This window comes from Culex pipiens, chromosome 1 (assembly GCF_016801865.2).
Source record: "Culex pipiens pallens isolate TS chromosome 1, TS_CPP_V2, whole genome shotgun sequence".
NCBI classification, from domain to species: Eukaryota; Metazoa; Arthropoda; class Insecta; order Diptera; family Culicidae; genus Culex; species Culex pipiens.
The window spans coordinates 134330956-134353844 of record NC_068937.1 but is presented as its reverse complement, the minus strand read 5'-3'; the positions used below and the strand labels follow the sequence as shown (position 1 = coordinate 134353844).

Here is a 22889-nt window from a genome sequence, read left to right as displayed (position 1 = left end):
TCATGTGTCATTTACTCATAAAAATGTGCAAAGTAAGACAAGAAACAACTTTGTAGAAGGTTGAAAACCGCTTAACATTTTGAAAATGAAGTTTTTACCGATTTTATGAATATGTGGGATTTATTCAGAAATTAAAATCATAAAACCGCATTAAAATATTATTTTTACAAGAACAACTAGATTATTACATAATTGTTGTGTACAAATAACACCGGTCTGCTCTGATCCAGCTTGGAATTAGCTAATACAACCGATTTTTTTCAGGTTTGATATTGATGAGGTTTTTCAAGATTTTTATGAATTAATATCGAAACGAAACTATTGGCACTACGCCCCCCGGGGCATGGCCTTCCTCTAACGTGGGATTTCTGCTCCAGCGCCTCTGACGAGACAGGAGATTAATATCATATTCCCTAAATCAAACATTAACCAGTTGAATGGATACAAAACATGTTAATGTTTAATACTCGCAATTGAACTGCAAACTGCTGTTGCAAGCTTTAGGAGAAATACTTTTCATTTGTATAAAATGATTGTTTTAGTTTTTTTTTGTATTAAATAATCAAGGAATTAGCAATATTTTAGAAGTTGATAAGACTCTAATCTTCAATCTCATCTTTTTTAAAAATGTTTTATTTTCTGATTTTTTTTCAAATAGTTTGGAAAGGAAGTTTCGGTTTGAATTTTTTTTTTGTTGAAATGATAAATAATATTGTTCGAACAAAAAACATTTGTGACGGTGTTTTCAGCATTCTGAATTGGAAGACTCGAGTTTTATTGCTACTTTTTAAGTGCATTTTTAAAAGTAAACATTATATAAAATGTTATATTTATTTTTAACTCATGAAAATATGACTTTTGAAGCTTGCAACAGTAATATGTAGTACATTTTCGATTTTGAATCATATTTGTATTTATGTTCCTGGTTAATGTTTGTTTAAGAAAATATCAAATTTATTCATTAAAAATCAATAATACCATTCACAATCTCAAACCTGCCAAAGTTTCGGTTGAACAAGCTAAATTAGAACAGACACGTGATATGTGTTCACCAAAACTATGTAATAATCTAATAATTCATGGTAAAAAATATATTTTTACACTGTTTTATCATTTAAATTTCTGAATAATTCCCATACATTCAAAAACTCAGACAAAACATAATTTTCAAAATGTTTAGCGGTTTGCAACCTTCTACAAAGTTGTTTCTTGTCTTATTTTGCACATTTTGATGAGTAAATGACAAATGAAACACATCATTTGATAAGTTTTCTGAATTGTTAGTATAAAGTTTCTAATAAATAATATAGAAATTCAAAACCAAAAAAACTTAAAATAGAGATATCTCAGAAATTTCCCGATGAAACATTTCACTCTTAGAAGCATTGGAAAGCTGAGAAAATTTCCTATAAGACACATTTGAAAGTACACCCAAAATTCAGAATCGAGATAATCGTTCTCTCAAAATTTATTGAGGGCTCAGTGCCAAAATCGATAGAATAATGGTACCAACTCACACCATCATAACAAATGAGTTCATTCGTTAGTTGAATCAATAAATCTCCAACAAGTGTCATACATCGACTTCTGACTTCTCCATGGTCACCAAGCTGTGGTGGCCGAGGCAGCTAAGTCATTGGATTGGTTTGTCAAAGGTCTCTGGTTCGATTCCCGTTGTCGACACTTTTGGTTTTTTGTTTGACGGATGAACTTTTTTTGCAAATGAACCTCGAGAGAATAGTTCTATCGCCCATCTCGAGCTGTGTTCTCTGCGTCCGTGAATGGTACCACTATTCTCTCGACTCGAGACCATCATTCTCTCGTACTAGCGCTGCCAGTTTTGGGTGTAGCGATGACTATTTTTTCCTGAGAAGTTTGTTCTAGAAAACATGCCGTGACTTAAGTGTTAATAACTTTTGATAAGGTTGTTGTCTTCGATATTTTAGGCTCATTTGAAAGTGAAAGGTCTTTTGATTATCTAACTAACGACAAGTTGCAGGATGAACCCGAACATCATTTTCATTGAAATATCTGAGATCCGGCCTCCAAAAAGTGTATAAATAACACTTAAGTGCTAATAACTTTCGATAGGGTTGTCAGATCTTCAATGTTTTGGGCTCATTGGAAAAGTATTTTTAAAAGCTTTTTGACAATGTATAACATTACAGGTTTTCTTGCCAAAATCACAATTTTTACAATCTTCCGGACTTACGCCAAAATCGTTTTTTAAGCATAACTTTTGAAGTACTTAACTAAACTTGCTGATTTTAAAAAGAGACCTATGGGACCCCAAGACGAATCGAATGAGATTAATACGGTCAAAATCCGTTCATCCAGTCCGGAGATAGTCGAGTGACAATTTTTTGTCCACCCACCTACACACATCCACACAGACATTTGCTCAGAATTTCATTCAGAGTCGATATGTATACGTGAAGGTGGGTCTACGAGGTCAAATTAATAAGTTCATTTTTCGAGTGATTTTATAGCCTTTCCTCAGTATGGTGAGAAAGGCAAAAATCATAGTACAGTCCAGACTCGATTATCCGAAGGCCTAGCAAAATTTCACTTCGGAAAATCGAAACTTCGGGTAATAGAATCACAAAAAAAAACATTGTTTTTCGTTGCCTTATTTTTTATTGTTGAACTGACTCCTAAACTACTTTAAAGTGATTTAGAATTTTTAAATCCAAGATTGCGGCCTAAATGAAGATGATGAACTCGAATTTAATGTTAAAAGTAAGAAAATAAGTCCCATGCAAACCTTCGGATAATCAAGGCTTCGGACAATCAATCAAAATCTGAATAAATTTTAACTGAAATTGATATTGAGACATAAATAAAAAAAAACAACAAAGCTTTAAAAAACAAAATAAAATTAAACCGAAATACAAAAATATATTTTCAACCTTCAAACAGTAAATCAGCCCTTTCTGAATAAATTACAATTTTCGATCGTAACGCTAGTGTGTAGAGCCACCCCCAACCGACAGCAGAAATTTCCCGGCTGCTAAATAAACAAAAAATAAGAAGGGAAAATTCTAAAAAGGCCTGCACTCAAACGACGCCACCGACGACGTCGCGATGCCATTCGCCGTGCAAAGGAATGTCATCTAGTAGTCATCTGGTTGTGGTGGTTGTATGCGAGAGAGAGGAGCCATTTTCCGCGCTCTCTCACCAAAAAGAGGGGGTTGGAAAAGCTCGCTCTCGTTTGCGTTCACCCATACACTGGCACAGTTTGCGATGAACTCGCGGGAGATGAACTCAGAAATGCTGCTTTCTCTCTCGAGTTAGGGGTGTACGTGCTTGTGTGAGTGTTGGTTGGGCTCCACACTTTCATGGGGGGAAGGAAGTGGGTGGACTTGAAACTGCTTATTTTATAAACAAAATTACATCCTTGCTGAGAGAGAGAGAAAGAGTGCGAATGATTTCTCTCTGTATGCTCTCATGCAAAAGGATGCTCCTTGAACAAAACAGCAATTTGATTCTTCTTCTTTAAAAGTCCAGAGAGAGGGAGGGGGTGGTTGACATTCTTTGGAGAAGGCGCTTACATGTGTTTATTTCTTGCTTCGGCCATGTTTGGAATGCTGGCTGGTATGAACTCAGCGCGGTTTATAAATAGAAACTAATAAAATTTAATTATTTTTGCCTTTGCTAACGCCGAACTGGAAGGTGTCCGTTGACTTGGTGTGCGTGTTGTTTGTGTTTGGATAAAGATAGCTACTCATATTTCATTGGTGGTATTTTGGGCACGTGCTTGTAACGGGATTTTGTGAAGAAATTAATTTTGAAAAGTTACTTATCAATCTTCTGTTATGTTAAATAAATTTATAAAAATCTTTTGCAAAATTAAAGAAAAAATAGATTACAGACATTTAAAACTGAAGTGTCACCCATTTTTAATAAATTCAAAATTTGTTTGAAACCTCAACGCCTAAATTTGCAGAACTAAAAAAATTAAACAAAACAGTTATTTGCTTGCCCTTAGAACTTTTGAAAAGATTTTTTCAAGGGAAGAAGAAAGACTTCGAGTGACATTTGGATTTGCTCAAGAGATTTTCAACAATGTAAACAAAAATCTGAAAAAAAATATCTCAACAATTTTTTAAACCTCAACTTACTACCAAACATCATTACTCTTAATTTGTCACCTCATGACACAAAAGGCACAAATGACCACAAACTGTTTGGTAGTAAATATTTGCCAGCACTATTTTTGGAGGGGCAACTCGGATAGTCGTGGTGGCCAATGTGGCAACTAACCAAGCACGTGAGTTCCATTCGTGTCACGAAGCGTAATGCTTTCATTCAAGCGCACCGTTTCTCCAATAAAGACGACGACTTAATCGACACTCGTTGATTTCCACTCTATTTCCCGCTGGGGTGTCGTTTGCTGGTTTTTCGGTAAATGTGATTCTCGTGTGGGTGGCTCCCGATCGTTATCGTAAAATTGGGCTAGGAATCTGGATGAATATTCAAATAGTATAGCGTTGTGCTGCTGATGAAGCGAACTGGTGCATGAATATCGAAATTAATCGAAAGCATTAATCTCTTCTTTGTCTCAAGAATAATTCTAAAAAAGAATTGCATTTCTCCGTTGTCTGCAGCTGACATTTTCCCACGATTTTTTTTTTAATTTTTCTCCTTCTATATTTCACCACAGATTTCGCCATCATCAGCAAACATTGAAAACGATCCAGAGTCGCAATAACCTTGTGGTGTGGTGCGACGCCTACACAATTTTCCGCCCAGGATCGCTGCAAACTTAGCTTGTTAGGGTAGGCGAACAGATGAACAGACATCGACAGGGTATAGATGACTAAATTTAACACATTTTAAACTATGTAATAAATTAACACATCAAAAGTATTTTTTTGATTTTTCACAATTGAAAAAAATACTTTCTGTTAATAATTAGCACTAAGACTAAAATAGCACCTCTTCCTTTGCCATGGTACAAGTTGAGTGAAACCAACAACCATTTCGCTGAGCTTTTCAAAATGCTTTCCCTAGCGCGAAGAGAGCTTTTCAGTTATTTTCCAACGACTAAGTGAAACTATCTCACGGTTATATTACCATGTATGTCTTCGCCTCCATGGTACTGTTTCATGGTTTTCCCTAAGGCTACCAACTGTACGGAATTTTTCCTTACAGTACGGATTTTCGACTCTTTCCGCGGATATTTAACAGGCTTTTCAAATTCCATATTTATCATATTTATCCGATAAAAGATCCAAAGTTTTTCTATACCTTGTGAATACCTGTAAACATTTTAATTACAAATCTAGAGTTTTTTAAAAGGTCCTAAAAGGTGACCAAAGTATGGCCCGCGAGGTGATTTTTTGTGGCCCGCGGACCATTTTGAATGATCATGGAATATGGCCTTTGTGAGTGATTTCATAATTCTTTAAATTAAGGTTTAGAGCACAGTGTTAGTTTTATCATGAAATCGATTATTTGTTCTTACTTTGATCATGAATATGTACACCAACTTCCTGAATCAAGAAAAAATCAACTTACTGAAACAATTTCACACGTGCGACTGTGATTGAAAACAGTAAATTTAGTCAAAAACTTCATCAAACATTCTAGAAATGAGTTACGAAATGACACATTTAAAAAGTACACCATTAACACCATTTTTCATTTTCATTTAATTTGGTCAACAACAAATGTCTTCAGTCACAAAATTATCAATCATCCATCAACCGAGACCAGACTGTGGATTTTTTTTACAATGTGGTTGTATTACCTGATCTGTTGATTAAGGCATAAAAAATGTATTTTTTTTTTTGCTTTTTTTTTGTTTTTTTTTTTATTTTAGAAAAATTAATCAATTGAATAAAACTGTATTCATTCATTTTTGCAATTCCGCTATGAAACTGATAACTTTTCCCTACCAAATCTAACAGAATGGAAAATTAATGCCTTTTAATACCAGTGCTAAAAAGCTCTATTGTATTGAAAAGTAGCATTTTTTTTTGGACGGTAAATTTACTTAACACAAGAATGTTAGATATAAAATTCCATTCAAAAAGCGTTTTCGGAATTGCTAAAAATGTTGTAAGCAACTTGTTGCAAAACTTGACTTTTTCAGCACTCTTCGTATTTATCCAATTCGGTTAACCTCATTCGATACATTTAGTACGACTCGTGCTGAAAAAAAAACTGTTTTTTGCAACATGTTGCATAAACAACTATTTTTGTTCTCTAATATTTTAATGCCAAAAATGTCCAAAAAAAATAATGGAAATTTTGAAAATTTTGGAAATTTTGGAAATTTTGGAAATTTTGGAAATTTTGGAAATTTTCTAAAATTTCTAAAATTTCTAAAATTTTTAAAATTTCTAAAATTTCTAAAATTTCTAAAATTTCTAAAATTTCTAAAATTTCTAAAATTTCCAAAATTTCCAAAATTTCCAAAATTTCCAAAATTTCCAAAATTTCCAAAATTTCCAAAATTTCCAAAAATTTCCAAAATTTCCAAAATTTCCAAAATTTCCAAAATTTCCAAAATTTCCAAAATTTCCAAAATTTCCAAAACTTCCAAAATTTCAAAAATTTCCAAAATTTTCAAAATTTCCAAAATTTTCAAATTTTCCAAAATTTTTAAAATTTACAAAATTTCTAAAATTTACAAAATTTCTAAAATTTACAAAATTTCTAAAATTAACAAAATTTCTAAAATTAACAAAATTTTCAAAATTACCTAAATTTCCAAAATTACCTAAATTTCCAAAATTTATAAAAATTTACAAAATTTACAAAATTTACAAACTTGCCAAAATTGCCAAAATTTCCAAAATTTCCAAAATACCCAAAATTTTCAAAATTTCCAAAATTTATAAAATTTACAAAATTTAGAAAATTTCCAAAATTTACAAAATTTCCAAAATTTACAAAATTTCCAAAATTTCCAAAATTTCCAAAATTTCCTAAATTTCCAAAATTTCCTAAATTTCCTAAATTTCCAAAATTTCCTAAATTTCCTAAATTTCCTAAATTTCCAAAAATTTTAAAGTTTTCAAAATTTCCATAAATTCAAAAAAATCAAAATTTCCATAATTTCAAATTTTCAAAAAACTAAAAAAAATTCATAATCTTTGATTTTTTTTTAAATTTTAAAATTTCTTTTCTCTTTAATTTTGAATTTTGAATTCCAAACTTTTTCATATTTTTGAGAATTTTGAAAATGTTTTTAATTTGACTTTTTGACTTACCATTGATAAATTATAAAGAAATAAAGATTGAAATATTACGCTTGAGTGCAATAATCACCACGTTAACTTGTGTCAGCAGTTATTACTAGAAAGTTTTCTAAAGGAAAACTTTACTGACTGATACAAGTTGAATTTTACCTTTAAAAGGGAGGAGGAGAGTTTTCCCTTCTTTAAGGAAGGGAAAAATTTATAGCCTTGCTATTATAACTGCTGACACGGGTTTAATTTTCCCTTCTTTATAAGTAAGGGAAAAAATACATGGCCACTTACACAACTTTTTAAATTTGATATCACTAGTCAAGAGAGTTTTTCCTTATGGAAACAAGAAAGAATACAAGAAAAAAAACTTTAAAGCGAAAATTCAACTTCTGTTAGCAGATATCACAAGTCAAGACAGTTTTCCCTTCTTTAAAGAAGGTGAAATTCAACTTGTGTCAGGAGACCTTAAAAGAAGGAAAAATTAGTCAGTTATTGTAAGTCAAGAGAGTTTTGTTTTCTTCCAAAAATGATAAATTATTTTTTGTCACCTAAAATCAAATTTAGAAAATTTAAATAATCATGCAAAATGAGCAATATGCCAAAGGTCCAAAATGTCAAATGGAATTATACCAATGACACCCATAATCATATTTTAATTTTAACAAACATTTTGCAAATTAAAAATAGCATTCACAGAAAACAAGAAATAAAAAGAAACTGCAATTTATTCGGCAATTGTAAAACAAATTTAACATGACTGAAAAAGAAGGGAAAATTGCTTAGAATAATAGAACGAGTCATAAGCCAAATTAACATTTTCTGTTATTTTCTCAAGAATTGTTGTAATAAAAAAGAAAATTTCTTGGCATGGATAAAATAACCTTGTCTAATTTATATATTTTCTAAGAAATTTAAAACAAACTAATATTTGAAACTACTTTGATTTTTCGAGAAAGAAACTTTTCTAGGAAATGGTTTTCTGGGAAATGGTACATTCTGGGGAATAGTTTTCTGGGAAATGGTACATTCGGGGGAATGGTTTTCTGGAAAAACGGTTTTCTGGGGAACGTGACACAATCCTCAAAAACTTCGAGCACCCCTGTCAGCCAATCGCGGTTTATTTTGTGAATATTTTGAAACGTGCAAGTCATAAGCAAAGTGAAATTTATAAAATGTGAAAACATTTTTATTTTTTAAATTTCAATCCTTTGAATTTCGAATCAAAAAGAACATTTTGTATTATTTTGATAAAATGCACCGGAATTGTTAGGTTAAAATTTTCTGATAAAAATGGTCTATTTTATCAATGTTTTTTTGAGCTGCTTTTAAAAACGTGAGTCGGAGATTACGTATTTTTACGATTTCTAAACTCGACAGTTGACTTGCTATCGCCATTTGTCTTGTCTGCAACAAATAGAACACTTTTACTTAACGGCATTTTCTTTAAAACTGCTTTTGAAAACTCGAGTTGTGGAATCCATATAGCGTACCTTCCCGTATTCCCTTAAGACACTTTACTTACACTTTGTGAAGGCGTTATTAGACTATAACAAACAAACTCGCACTGTTTGACAGGTTACCTGCTTTGTTTGTTTGTCTATATTTGTTGCTACGAACGTCAGCCTGCATACATGTTGCTGTGTTTGCGAGTTTTGGCAAACTGTCATAAACAAAAAGTGCGAGTTTGTTTGTTTGTTTGCCGTAGTCTAATATTTCCTTAAGTTTAAGCTTTGTTATCATTAAGTATTCCATCTTAATTTTTCTGTTTTGTCAGACCATTCGAAAGCACTTGATTATGTAATCCCAATTCAGCTGCTCTGCCATTGGGGCAGCAAAAGTAACAACAACAAGTATTCACATAGTTACTAAAAGCCAAATCCGACCCAGTAGAGGACCATAACTTTTCCTTACGTCACCAAACAAGAATGGAAAAAGGCGCGTGGCATAAAGGCGCTTATCAGCCCAACAACATCATTTCACTCACCTTCGAAAACTGACGCACACACTCACGCACAAGGATCCTCGATTGTGTGGGTATGAGAATGCACAATGGATTCTTCTTATTCTTCTTCTTTTCTGATTCGCTAACTTGCAGCACTTTCGCACACTCGATAAACTTATGTTGTTTGACTTGTTTTCTTTTTTCTCTCCTTTGAAATCTTAGGACATTGATTTGTAGACTTTTAAACACATCACAGATATTTTACTTCTTAAAACGTTACACTTAAAATTAAAACGGTCACCACGTGGTCGCTGGTAACGGTCATTTTTTCTTTTCTTTTATTCTTCTTGCTAATGAAATCTCTTCTTCTCTCACACTGTTACACTCGTTTTCTGTAACTGAGTTACGTATTCGCGCAAGTGTTTTCTTTTTCCTCTATTGTTCACTTCGATGTGGAATGAAAAATGGTGGGATTTTGCTGCTGCACTGGTAGTGGTGTAGTAATGCTGTTTTGTTAGTGTGCTGGTTACTACTACTGCTGCTGTTGGGTGGTAGTCGTAATCGTAGTCGTTTAGGAGTAGCAGCTGTCCCCCCAACGTAGGGATGTCTTCTGAGACGGAGAGTTTCTTGTTCTGAAGCGTAGCCCGCACATGTGCGCCTTCACCACGCTGGAGCCTCCTCAGCAACGGCGGAACGTTCTGGCCAACCGACGGAACCGGGTGCCGAACGATGACCGAGGCTGCGTTGAGGACGAGGACGACCCAGATCCTGCCAGGAGGATCCCACCCCCAGGTTCATGGAGAGCGACCACGGTGCGCTCGACGGCAGAGGGGCACTGGGCCTGGAAATTGAAGAATTCAAAATTGGTTCAGAAATTGGGTATCATCTCAAGAGGAATCACAAAGATCCAAAAGTTCATCTAAGTCTGACGAATATTTAATCACAAAATGTTTACTTTAACCTTCTGGAAGTCGCGTGTTTACGCCTTTCTTACAAGTGCCCTTACAAACTGTTTACAAAGTACACGTACGCGACCTCCGGTGGGTTAAATTCATGAGATATAAAAAAAAACTCCGAATTCATTAGAATCCAACCACAAGAAAGTTTAATAACATTTATTCAACTAATATTTGAATAAACGTTGTCGTGGTATCTTGTGGCAAGTCGCTTTTTGACATTCCGAGTAAAACGCGTTTTAATGTTTGACCTTGAATAAACAAAAACTAGAGCACGCAATGTAAACAATAACAAACACGTTTTGTTTGGTTGACCATTCTGTATTGTCCGTTTCTCTCAAAGGTACACGCCGCGTGGCGAATGTTCCGTAGACATTGTTGTCAGCGATTTTCTGCACTTTTAGTCTAATAAAAAAACATACCTGGCAAGAATGCCAAACGATTTGAAGAAGAAGATTAACAAAACAAAATACGTAGTATGCTGCCCATGTTCGCATAAATGTCCCATATGCAAAAACAGCAAGCTGAGAAAAACGCTAAACAAGTTTGTCCCACACATAAGGCTACGTGTTAAGTTTTCACGAAAAAACTGGAATTCCTCCTGATTTCTAGAACAAAGTACTGGATGTTATAGGCTCTTTTGAAAGAGCACACGATTTTGAGCCAAACTACATCAATAACTCAAAAGTGACGAAAATGCATATGGGAAATTTATGCGATCATGGGCAGTATGGGATTTGACAGCGCGCCGAAAGCGCGCATTTGCTGAAAAATAGGCCGGAAAATCGAAATAATAAAAAAAAATTGAACAAATGAAAGATTTAATTTGACAAATGTATGATAAAAATCAATTTTAAGATATTATGATATTTAAATAGGTGTTGTTTAACAATACTTTGCTATTGCATCCCTACAATCGCTTCCGTGCACACAAACACCTTTGAACACGTGCCATACACGTTTTCAAAAAAGGACCTTTCTGTGTGACCGTATGAACGAATTTGTTTCTATGAATGAATGAAACTGTTGTTGTGCGCACTCAAACCTATCCAGCCAACTCTCACATGAGTATTATCAACACACAGAGAGAAACGGCTGCCCTTTAATCTCCCGTGTAAGCAGTTAAGTGAATATTTCTTGGAATTAATAATTCAAAATGACTGCAACAAACTATTGGTTGGAAATGCTGCAATCATCATGTTATGGTAAGTTTTTGAAATGTTAATTTTTATGTTTACCATTTGTTGTCAATTTACAAACATAATTATGAAGCTTTCAGTTTGTCATTTTGAAAAATTATGAATATAAGAAACAATACTTCACATTTTAGAGATGATGTGTAAGCATTCATTCAAACCACTCTGCGTTACATAATCACCACCTTCAATTCATAAAGAGGGCTCTTCTTACGTCACGTGCAATACCCGACAACGGCCATACTTTCTCTGTCACTCCGCGGAAACTCCAAGCGCACACGTGCGAAAACGCGAGGTCCCAACCAACGACTCAACGCCACCTACGATCGTGTGTTGCCGTCGACCTCGTGACGTGACCCTTTTGGCGAATGCAACCGCGCGCGTCCTCACACACATTACACAGGTCCTTGCAAGGAAAAGCTCTTTATCTCTCAATCTCTCTCCCTCTCTCGCAACCGCACTCTTGCGCTCTCTCCGCCTACTCTTTGGAAAATTTTCCAACCCCCGCCACAATCGAACTGCTCCCACCGTGGAAAATCGTAATGGCTGACCATTTGAGGAGGAAAAAAAGTTACCGAAAAAAAGTCGTCTCTCAAATCACTGCCACAGTGGAAAATCTGCTTTTCACGGTTCGCAAAATGGTTGTAAGCTTACTTTGAACAGTTTTCCTCGTTTGAAATATCCAAGTAGCCAGTCAAAAACGGCCTCTTTCGGAAACTCCTGGCACTCTTGGACCTCCCGGGGTCGTGACGTGCACACGGGCACACACACACACACACGCACGGACGCACTCGCGCTAGGTGTTTGCGGAAAATTCGACCGACTTGTCCTGCGATGAAAATCAGACTGTGACCTGCCGTGGCCAGGAGAGCCCGTGGAACCCTCCGCTTCGGGAAGGCGCCGTTATCGATCGGAGAAAGCTTTTCCCAGCACACATACCAACGTGGGATGTTTCGATGTGTGGAGGAACATCATGTTCGCGTGACGTCAGAGCGATTTCATGCCGGAAGGTTCATTTGAGAGCGGGAGGGGAAAAAGGAACTCATGGTTCGTTGGGTGGATTTGGGATGCGCATAAAAGGAATAATATCTAGATTTTTGCCTTCCTCACCTTACTGATGAAAGGTTATACAATCACTCGAAAAATGACATAAGTCCCTATTGAAAATTATAAAGCTAAACTTTATAAAATACTTCAAAAGTTATGCTAAAAAAACCATTTTAAAGAAAGTCCGGAAGATCGTAAAAAGAGTGGTTTTTGTAAGAAAACCCGTCATGCTATACGTTTTTAGAACGGTATTTAAAAGACCTTTCCAACGAGTCCAAAACAACAAAGATCTGATAACCCTAGTTATGAGCACTTAAATGTTATTCATACACTTTTTTGAGGGCGGATCTCAGATTTTTTGAAAAAAAAAGCTAAGCGGATCCATCAAACGACCCAAGATGTGTAATTAAAATACCTTTCCGTTGAGCCTAAAAGATCGAAGATTTGATAACCCTATCAAAAGTATATTCAGGTGAGAAAGGCATCATCCACCTTAAGGTGGATAAAGTAACATTTTTATATAAGGTCCTATAAACAAATTTAAACATAAAAGTGAATACCGCTTACTCCGATGGGCATTAACATAAGGTGTGAAAGGGATACACTGAATGTTTACATATTTTTATAGGACCTAATAAAAAAAAGTCGATAATTTATTCAGAACAATCCTTTGATTTTGAAGGTTATTGGTTTTTAACACTTTTTTCTCCCTGGCCAAAATATGCAAACGATTTTTTTTGTTTGTTTGGTGATGAGGGTGGTTCTATTCAATTAAAGAGTGGTGTACAGTTTGAATAGAGACAGCAGTTTTTAAAGCATTTTAATAGCTTCAAATAAGGAAATCGATGCACTATTTGAGTTGATCTGTATCTGTTCTAACTGAACTCAATCAAAAATATCAAAATTGCAAACAAAATTGAAAATTTAGACAATTTTAGTATTTTCTAAAAGGAAATTCGTTGTTTGTAAATTTTCGCTTCGCATGTTCATAAACAAAAATATTACCATGGTAAAAAAAATGGAGAGTTTTGTTTCAATAAGTAATTTTTAATAAGTCAATTTGATAAATTGAAATATTTGTTTAATTAACAAAATAAATAACAAACCCACCGTTTTCAAAATGTCTCTGCAAATAAGGAGGGCGAAAAAACTGTACTTTTAATTGAAAATAAAATACTCACCAATCTTTGTAAACTCCTTCAACATCTAAACTCCCCCGATCGAGCAAAAGGTGAAGTTTCCGCAAATAAAATTTGCAGCATTTTTTTTGCATATTGGTTTAATTTAGACAAAGCATTACTTATTTACGATGTACTATTGTTTTCAAAAGATTTACGATGAAATTAGGCCTTTCTAAAAAACTTCTATCCACCTTCTGCTAGATATTTTTTTAAATATTAAAAAAAAATATAGGGTACGTTATCCCTTTCTTATAGTGGACCCTCTGAAGGGTTTTTGATGAAAAATTCAATAAAATCACAATTTCAAGCGTGTTGTTGTCTACAAATCATTTATTTGGCATGTTCAGCATCTTTTAAAACAATGTTGACTGACATTGAATTGTCCTTTTCACCAAAATAAGTGTTTTGAGTTCGACATCTGAAATCAGCCATGGCCTCTAGCATTTTCACAACAAAACTGCATTTATATTTTATGATTGAAATAACCATCCAATCATTTTTGACTGATTATTTAACTTCAGCAAGTCGAAATAATGTAAGTTTTAGGATCTTTACGAAAATAAAGCGAAGAACTGCCATTTTCGAGCAAAAATAAGGGGGGTCCAATATAGGACAACGAAATCCAAACTTTTCCAAAAGTGGACCCCTGTTAATTTAACCTCCAAAAATGAAGGAAAGTGTGTATTCAAGCAAAAGTTTCTCTAAAACATACAATAAATGCTTGTTGTTATCAACCTAAACGTATATTTTTTTTTCAATTATGAGTATAAATATAGCTGTTTTCATGTTAAAAGTACCAAAAATGCTGCAGCCGTAAAAATTTATAACTAATCAAAACTATAGTTAATTGTACTTAACTGAAGCATCATAATTGCAGTTTGAAATGATATTTTATAATAATAAATCAATAACAAAACTTTTTTTTAAATTAACCTGCGTGGTTTTATCAGCAACCTCGTCAGCAACTGTAAACAAATCTATAATTTAGTTTCGGCCAACCATTTATGTAAATAATATGGAAAAAATTGCATCAAGATTACTTTTTTTAATTATTTTTATGTTTATAGTGGTTTTTGAAACGTTTTCTCTGATCTTTTTCGAAAATAAATGTGTTTAAATGTCTGTAAGTTTTATTGTTGTTTAAGGGTGCACAGCAACCAAGGAAGTTGTTGTCTTCTTATTCCAAAATTGTCAAACTTACGGACCCAATTCTGCAAGAATCTGATTGTAAAAATAGTCAAACTTTGTTGTAAATAACTACGAAGACAGTAATTTAGGGGATGAATAAAAAATTATATCGATAGTTCCCGTAGTATTGAAGATACCAAAATGTCTGTAACAGAAATCTGGGTGCAAAAGCTATGGTTGATGTGTACCGTTAAAGCCAAATTTGTATACAAAACAAAATTGTTTATGATGTAAAGTGACCAAAATCCATCTTTTATTCATTATATCTATCATTAGACCTACACCATGCACCAAAAAATCAAATATCGGTTAAATTTTGTATCAAAATAACAGTTTGCCTATAGTGGACCCGGGTCCACAATCGGATTATGGACCCGGGTCCACTATAGGAAAAGGGGGTCCATAACAGGCAAAAAACACTTTTTTCCAAATGGCTATTTTTCTGCTTAAAAACAAATAACTGATGAAACAAATTGTCAAAATTGTTCAAAAGACATCATATTTCATTGTTTTGTACAAAGGGTTATGAAAAAGTGCTTAAAATATTGAAAATTTCTGAAAAATGTGCTTCGGCTCTACTAGGGGGTCCACTAATGGTTAAAATACCCTAATTACTGCGGGCGTCGATAATTAGATTTCACGCGCGTTGATACGACCGCAGTAAAATGGTCGCATGACAGCCGCATGAAAACCGCAGAACAATTTTTTGGCTGTTGTCAAAGGTTGCCTTGAGTTTACAGCTGACTTTTTGGAAAATATTCAAAACAAACCAAGTTGACAGCCAAATCAACGTAGAATTTCAGTTCAACTTGCTAATTTTCACACCGCGGCAGTTAGGTGGCTAAGGGAGCGTTATTTTATTACGTAACGCAAAAAACCGGATTTTGAGACCCCCTCCCCCTTCGTAACAAAATTTCCATACAAATTTTAAAATTTTTGTATGGAGCGTAAAGGCTAGTACGCTGATCGGAAGGAAAGGGGTCAAGAAACAGCTTTACGAACAGCAGAACAAAGAAGAGGGAACGATTTCTTGGGGCTTTTCTTCACCCTCTCTGGCTTGCCTACTCTGCCGCTGTTGCCCATTTGAAATTTTTCTTGACCGATTCCTTCCGAAGTGCGTATACCGCTTAAAGGCTAGTACGCAGATCGGAAGGAAAAGGGTCAAGAAAAAGCTTAAGGAACAGCATAACAAAGGAGAGGGAGCGATTTCTTGGGGCTTTTCTTCACCCTCTCTGGTTTGCTTTCGCTGCCACTGCTGTCCATTTGAATTTTTTCTTGACCGGTTCTTTCCGAGGTGCGTATACAGCTTAACACGGAAAATTTAAACAGAAACGCCACAAGGTATACTACACAGCAAGCGCCGCCACAAGACACAAGTGCCCTGTTGTAAATTTCTTCTCCCACCTCGGACGGACTCGCGATCCGGCGAGAAATTGTTGCCAAAATCCGGGAAAAGTTCATGTCAAAATCCGGGAATTTACCAAGCAAAACACAACCACCACTACCATCGCATGCTCTCATACTGGGGGTGTCCCTTTTTTATGAAAATTATTTTTATTTTCAGATTTTGGATGTTCAGTTTTTTTTGAGTGAGTGAGTGAGATTTTTTTCATTGAGACATTGAGCTTAATAATTTTTAAATTCTCATTCAACGAAAACTTCTTTTTTTCAACGTCAAAACTGCACATCCCCACCTCTCACATGCAGCCAGAGTCAGTTCAGAGTGCGAGCAAATCGCAGTTGGCTGTGTGACTGTGTCGAGTGACAGGAGAAGATTTTGCTCGTGAAAACCCAAAGTGAAGAAAAAGTTGTCCGAAATCCCCTTGAATTTCCGGCGGAACCAGTGCACTGCGAATCCGTTCCGACGCTCGGAACTATCTGCGGGGACGTGCACATTCGTGTTGTGCGATAGGTAATGTTGGCTGATGGCGACGAGGGTGGGAATACTTTTAATTTATTTCTTTCGTGGAGTTCGTTTCTGTTGGCCCTGCACACACACAAGAGCTGGGAAGAGGAAAATATAAATGGCTGCGGAGATTCTTCCAGTCACTTTTTGGGTGGATTTTCTGGAAGTTTATTTTTTGGTGTTGTTCTTTAAGTTGGGATTGTTCCGAACGAATTGAATTTGTTAAAAGTAATGAAAACTATACAAATTTGCGTATTGGCAGGAGACATATTTGATTGAATTATGTTTTTCATCGACAGTTTGACAATAGAGCTTTATGACGTTTCGCGTACGCACACTAGCGCACCATTTGATTTTGCTGGCCGGACAAAATTTAACCTCACTTTTTTTCGTGTACGTACACGCAATACATGCGCACGTAAATAACTCTATACTTTTTGTATTTTCACCCTATCCTATGAACTGACAGCTAAAAATGATGAAAAACAGTCTTTGATTTTATTTTTGTGTACTTTTCTAGTTGAGTCATATTTTACGTAAAATGTGATTTAGTAAGAAGAGTCTTTAAAATTTTCTTAAAACTGTGTTGTTGTAAATTAAAACAAAGTATTATAGCTTTTAAATTAATCAAAAACATTGACTTATCAGTCAAAGTTTAGTATTCTACACTGGCTTTATCATAGAGATGAAAAAAAAAATGTATTTATATGTTAATGGTAAGCCTATAAATCCCATAAATAATCAATAATATAATTATTATACGATCATCTTATTTCCACAAAATCGCAACCCTTTCGAGAACATCCGCAGTGATTTGGCACGTTACCTTGTTTGATTTCGCGGAAATCGATAAATAAACAGGGAATGAGGTAAAAAAAACAGTTCACCCAATTGAGCATTTGAGTGGCGGTGTGAACATGTCACAAATTGTCGCTTATCAAACGGGCTAGCCGTCGTCGGCACGATAAGTGACGATTTGTTTTCCTTTTTCAACCTTTTCTCCGGTACGAGTGCATTACGGTAATTGTAGAAATTGTTGACACTTAACCTTTTTTTTTTCTTTCAGCAACTGCCAACTTTATCCCGAATCAACCGATTTTCAAATGGCCGATCATGTTGGGTCCCGTGGCGGGGGAGCATCCGGTGGCGGAGGAGGTGCGATTGGTCCACAGCACTTCGAAGGCAGCATAGAGGACATCGACCGGCAGCTGGAGGCTCTTGACCAGGAAAGTGACTCGGACTCGGAATCGCTGGAGGAACTGGACGCGTGCGAAAACGTCGAAGTGGTGAGCCGTGCCGGAGATCACGACGAAGCTGGATCCGGTCCGACACTGGACGTAACGGTTCGCTACACGATCTGTCTGTTTTGCAAGAAACCGTTCCAGCTGAAGAAGGAACTGAAGAAGCACCTGTTTGAACACATGAAAAATCTCAAACCCATGAAGGAGAAAAAGATCGTCGAGAAGAAGTTCAAATGTCACAAGTGCTTCAAGACCTACACCGAAATGGCTCGCGCCGAAAAGCACATGGGCAAGTGCAAGAAGGTCTCCAAGCTGCTGCTGGACATGAGCAATACGACCCCGGACGGCAACCGGATACTCGGCGGCGGTACCGGGGACTACGAAGGCGGAGGAGGGGACAAGAAAAAGGGCGGCGGCGGAAAATTCCGTGAACCTACCTCACCGCGGTCGCTGGTATTCGACCCGGAAGCCGAGCAGGACGATCGGTGGGAGCAGCGCGAACGAAACACGGTGGTGCACTTTGACGAGCGGAACCTGGCGCGGGGTGGCAGCACCGACGATTCACCGACGTCGCCGCCGGCCGGCAGTGGCGGCCATCAGCAGTTTCAGAGGTGTAAGTAACGTGGCGTGTAAGTATAGCAAGTTGTTGAGCGTGGTAATCCTTGATGAGTGTAGAAACGGTAGTTGAGTGAAAAACGAAATAAAGTGTCATTCCAATTCTGTGCATCGGACTGAACGGACGTCATTCCTTACGAGAGGTTATGGGCTCAGGACAACCCAGGAAGCAGTTTCGATAAGTTTCAACGGAATCGATGGATTGCTCACCAGAATGTTTCAAGGAACGGTGTGCAATTGAACTAGAAATTCTGTAAGAAGAAAGCTGACCAGCTGCGGCACACAGAGCGACACGCAAAGGAAAAACTAGGTTGGCATGAGAGCAAGATGATCAAAGTTTATTGAAGCTGCAGGAACGTATCGCAAATGACAAGCGAGCTTAGAGTTATTTTTGATACAGGAGGAGCACTTGAGACGGAAGATTGTTGAGCATAGTAATCCTCGATGTGTGTAGTAACGGTAGTTCTGTGAAAAAAAACGATTCAAAATGTCAATCCAATTCCAAGGATACTTCTGGACTACGGGATCAGACCAAGGGAAAAAATACTGCGTTGAAGCTGTTGTGCAGTGTGAAGCCCGTAATAGAAGTGATCAAGCCAAATCAATGCCGAAGACGGCCAAAAATCAAAAACATGTTTTCTGTAAAACATTTATGTATTTTTTTTTGTCTCAGATGACGCCTACCGAAAGACCAAGGAGTGATCGCTGGAGGAGGAGCTTCCCGCTACGGTCGCCGTCGCAGCAGCAGTGACCGCAAGTCCCTAGGTTTAAGAACCCCATCCGTACAGTATATATATAATTAAATAGAAAGTTGTAACTTTCCTGCATATGTGTGTGTGAGAATTTGGGGGTTTTGATAATAGAGGGAATTTTGGATAATCACAGAAAAACACACACGCACAGATGCATCCGGTTGAATATTGTATATCAAACTCATGCTCCAATTATGATGTGCATGTGTGAATTTGTTTTTGTTTTCTCTCGCAAAAACGAGCTAGAATAAGACAGCAGAAAGGTAAATACAAACAACAAATATTGCAGAACAATGGACTCAGGATTAACAAAAATTAAACATAACCACACGCATATATGCATAAAACAAATTGATTTAAGCAAAGAAATGAAATATTCAGCCCCGTTAAAAATATCCATCTTGCGATAACAGTGTTGTAATGGTTTAAAGTGCTATGGGATAAGTTTAACGTTAATATAAAATATTACTTTTTATTTATTTAAATTGTTAGTGAGAATTGTGATACTTGCCACATTTATTAATTACGATAATTAACGAACCTATAAAAAAAAGTATATGTAAGGGAGCAATTTCACTCACCTAAACAGAAAATCATGCATTCAATTAAGTGTTTTCAAAGTGCTTCGTTTTCAAACACCAAGATTAATTCGAAACACGTCGGAACCTTTTCCCTGTATTTATATATGTTACGCGAAGCAAATTCACACAAAATCACTGGTTCAAAATTGCACCCCATGAAAAAAAAACTTGAGACATTTTCTGCATTTTGTTTTCGGCTCAAATTCCAGGTCCATTCACTCACAAACTATTACCTTATGCAACTATTTTCAAACGTTTTTTTTTTATCAACAACGTTTGAAAATATTTGCATCAGCCTCAAAATATGCAATCAAATTTTAATGGTAACCTCAGCACGGTTAAGAAAGGGCAAGCGTCTCTGGAACGGTTGGACCTGCAGCCATTCGAAACGGTCCGATGGTTTTGGGGATGTCCGTTCTTTAGCGAAACAAACAGAAATAAATATGGTAAAATCAAGACTCTCGATACAATAACTAAAACTAGAGATAGCATCTGAAATCTGAAATATCTTTATCAAGTCCTAACCGATACATATAGTCAACGTACTTTGTATAACAGAATAACACAATCTGAGAATATTTTTCCGTTATTTCCTAACCTTCAACTAAACACGAAAACATAAAAGCAACAAAAACTAGAATAGATACGAAACTCAATAAAACCAAGAGCAAATGAATGTCTTTTTGATTCGACTATTGTTGAAAAAGTAGAGTTCGCAGTAAAGCGCTCTAATGCTCGTTTCAAAATACAGATGGCAATAAACTGTTGAAAAGACGTCCATAGAGCTTTATGACGTTTCGCGTACACACACTAGCGCACCATTTGATTTCACTGGCCGGACAAAATTTAACCTCACTTTTTTTCGTGTACGTACACGCAATACATGCGCACGTAAATAACTCTATTTGCACTTGCTGGAACACACACACACACACGAACAGGCAGGACGAGCAGCTACATTTAACTAGCTTATAGTAAACGACTACAGCAAAGCGGATAGCGGGAGTGAACACGGAATGGAATAAGCAAGCAAACAATAAGCAAGATTTGTGTCTGTATAGTGCGATAAGTCAAGCGGATAATATACACACCACAACATTGAAGAATTACGATGAATGAATTATTAAGGTTTTAACTGAAAGCTCTAGCAATTATCACGGCAGGTGAGCTGAGAAATGTGCAGCAAAAAATATATATCTATCAGAATGCGATCAACAGTCATTTTCTGTCTAAACAGCATATTAACGTAAAAAAAAGGACTAATACTATATATATATATTCTAGAAGGGGTAGGGTAGTGTGGTGAGAGCGCGCACGCGTGACTTGTGAGTAGAATGAGTGTGGCGCGCACTTGGTGTTCTAGAAGAGAGAGAAAGCCAGTGTGTAAATGTTTTAGACGTATATTTATAAATCTATTGGTACTAAAACATTTTCCCGAAATCCAACAAAGAAAAAATCACTTCCTTGGGACAACCTGTTGCTTTGTTTTTTTTTTTTATAAATATATTTTCATTTCTCGGTGAAACTTATTGTTCTATTCTGTATGCGCGCATTTAGTTCCTTCCGAACGCTTTTATGTATGTATTTGGGCATATGTTCGTGCTAAATCAAAACAAACAAAAATTAAACAAAAATCTTCTCAAAATTAACCAAACGCTAAACAATGTTGCTTTGATGTCTATCGATACGAGTAAAATTTTTAGCAAAAATCAAACAAATCGGCAATGGTTCAAGCTGAAACGCAAAACACCCAATTATAAGAGGCAAACATAGGATTGTTGAACAGAAAACTATATAAAAAGCAAACCCCAATTTGTGTGTAGAACCTAACGGAATGCTCTTGTCTTTGAAGAAGAAAAAAACTAACAATTCATTGGAAAATAGACTACATGAAAAGTGACGTTGTGTACGAAGCAAGAAAATAAAAACAAAATAAAAAGAAGTGAAAGCATTTACCAATGCGGTAAACGGCATGAGTCAAATGGCGGAAGAGGATTTTGCAGCAGAAGGAAAAGTCTAAACAAAGTCCAGGAGTGAAAACCCTTGTTAATGTGAACTTCTTTTTCTCGAATGTATTTAATAAATTATGCATATGAATTCAAGGTGAGACTCGTTCGCTCTTCCGATGATGGCCCATAGACGACAAAATAAGTTTTGAAGCACCGTGTGATTAAAAAAAACACGACGTTTGTCCACGCTCCATAAAAAAAGGTTTTACAAATTCAACATGTCCATGTGGTTTTTGGATGGTCCCAATCCTATATCTTGGAAGGTAGGTTTCCGGAATGAAAAATTCCCCGGATGGACATTTCTCGGAATATAAAAACTTGATATATTTTTTTTAAATAAATCTATGAAAAGCGTATTTCAACCTTACTCGATAATTAAGAATAGTTATTAAAGAAAAAGAATTACATAAATAGTCAATTCTCTGTTTGTTGTTATTCCATATCTAAATATCCCATAGTAATCTCTTTTTTTGTTGTTGTTTTGCTGTTTTGGCTTTTTTAAGTCCACGATAGTGATTTTCAACCTTGTCCAAGTGTCCGAACAAAATGAATAATTGATTCTTAATTTGGTCTGTTTTTTCGCAAATAAATCCAACTTCATTTTTTTTTAATTTTTTCATTGGTTCATCAATTTAACAAAATTCCAGAAATTAAAAAGTCATAAACTAAAAAAATTCTGAATAAACAAAAAGTTAAACTAAAATTCTTTTTTATTCATTCCAAAATTTTGAATTTGTAAAATTTTAAAATTCTTAAATCCATCAATTTTTAAATTCATATAATTCACCTTTTTCCAAAGTTCTCGAAGTTCAAAATTCCTAAAATTCGTATACATATCCACAGAATAACCCAGAGTAACCAGTCCGAAGAAAAGTCATTTAATTTTTTGGCTCCATAAGGTTTGCTGGTAAATGTAGTTACAAAAGCCGACTCAGTCCTAACCAGGTCCCAGTACCGAAAAGGACCTATTAAAAATAATTTTATAAAAAAAAGGTTTGCTGGCAGCAGGCGTGCGGTGTACCTACGGTGAACCACAAAGTTGAACCAAAAATCAAGAGGCAGTGGTAACTCTGTGT

The 22889-nt window shown here is 35.7% G+C and overlaps 2 protein-coding genes across 5 annotated transcripts in view; one reads left to right on the top strand and one right to left on the bottom strand.

The window, feature by feature from the left end:
* Nucleotides 1-12155, bottom strand: part of LOC120422556 (high-affinity choline transporter 1) — a 35252-nt gene extending 23097 nt beyond the window's left edge. Inside the window, exons 1-2 of one of the 2 annotated variants that reach the window (XM_039586033.2) lie at nt 11948-12155; nt 9184-9982 (exon numbers count right to left, since the gene is read on the bottom strand). The gene's annotated coding sequence lies outside the window, so the exon portion shown is untranslated. Of the gene's footprint in view, nt 1-9183; nt 9983-11507; nt 11622-11947 lie in introns of those variants that run through there. The other variant, XM_039586035.2, reaches the window with a different exon arrangement.
* Nucleotides 12156-16424: 4269 nt separating this feature from the next.
* LOC120422562 (uncharacterized) lies at nt 16425-21906 on the top strand. Of its 3 annotated transcripts, none has more exons than XM_039586044.2 (3): nt 16425-16621; nt 17682-18469; nt 19145-21906. In XM_039586044.2, the coding sequence occupies exons 2-3, from the start codon at nt 17719-17721 to the stop codon at nt 19171-19173; spliced, it is 780 nt and encodes a 259-aa protein (XP_039441978.1). In that variant the 5' UTR covers nt 16425-16621; nt 17682-17718; the 3' UTR covers nt 19174-21906. The 3 variants fall into 3 exon arrangements, with proteins under 3 accessions (XP_039441978.1, XP_039441981.1, XP_039441980.1); XM_039586047.2 differs by having other exon boundaries at nt 17682-18485; XM_039586046.2 differs by lacking the exon at nt 16425-16621 and adding an exon at nt 17429-17619.
* Nucleotides 21907-22889: the final 983 nt, after the last annotated feature.

Bases quoted from the DNA above. Each gene is read 5' to 3' on its own strand.
- LOC120422562 (XM_039586044.2), top strand. From the start codon at position 17,719: ATGGCCGATCATGTTGGGTCCCGTGGCGGGGGAGCATCCGGTGGCGGA. The intron at 18,470-19,144 runs GTAAGTAACGTG...TTTTTGTCTCAG, and splicing joins CCATCAGCAGTTTCAGAGGT to ATGACGCCTACCGAAAGACC.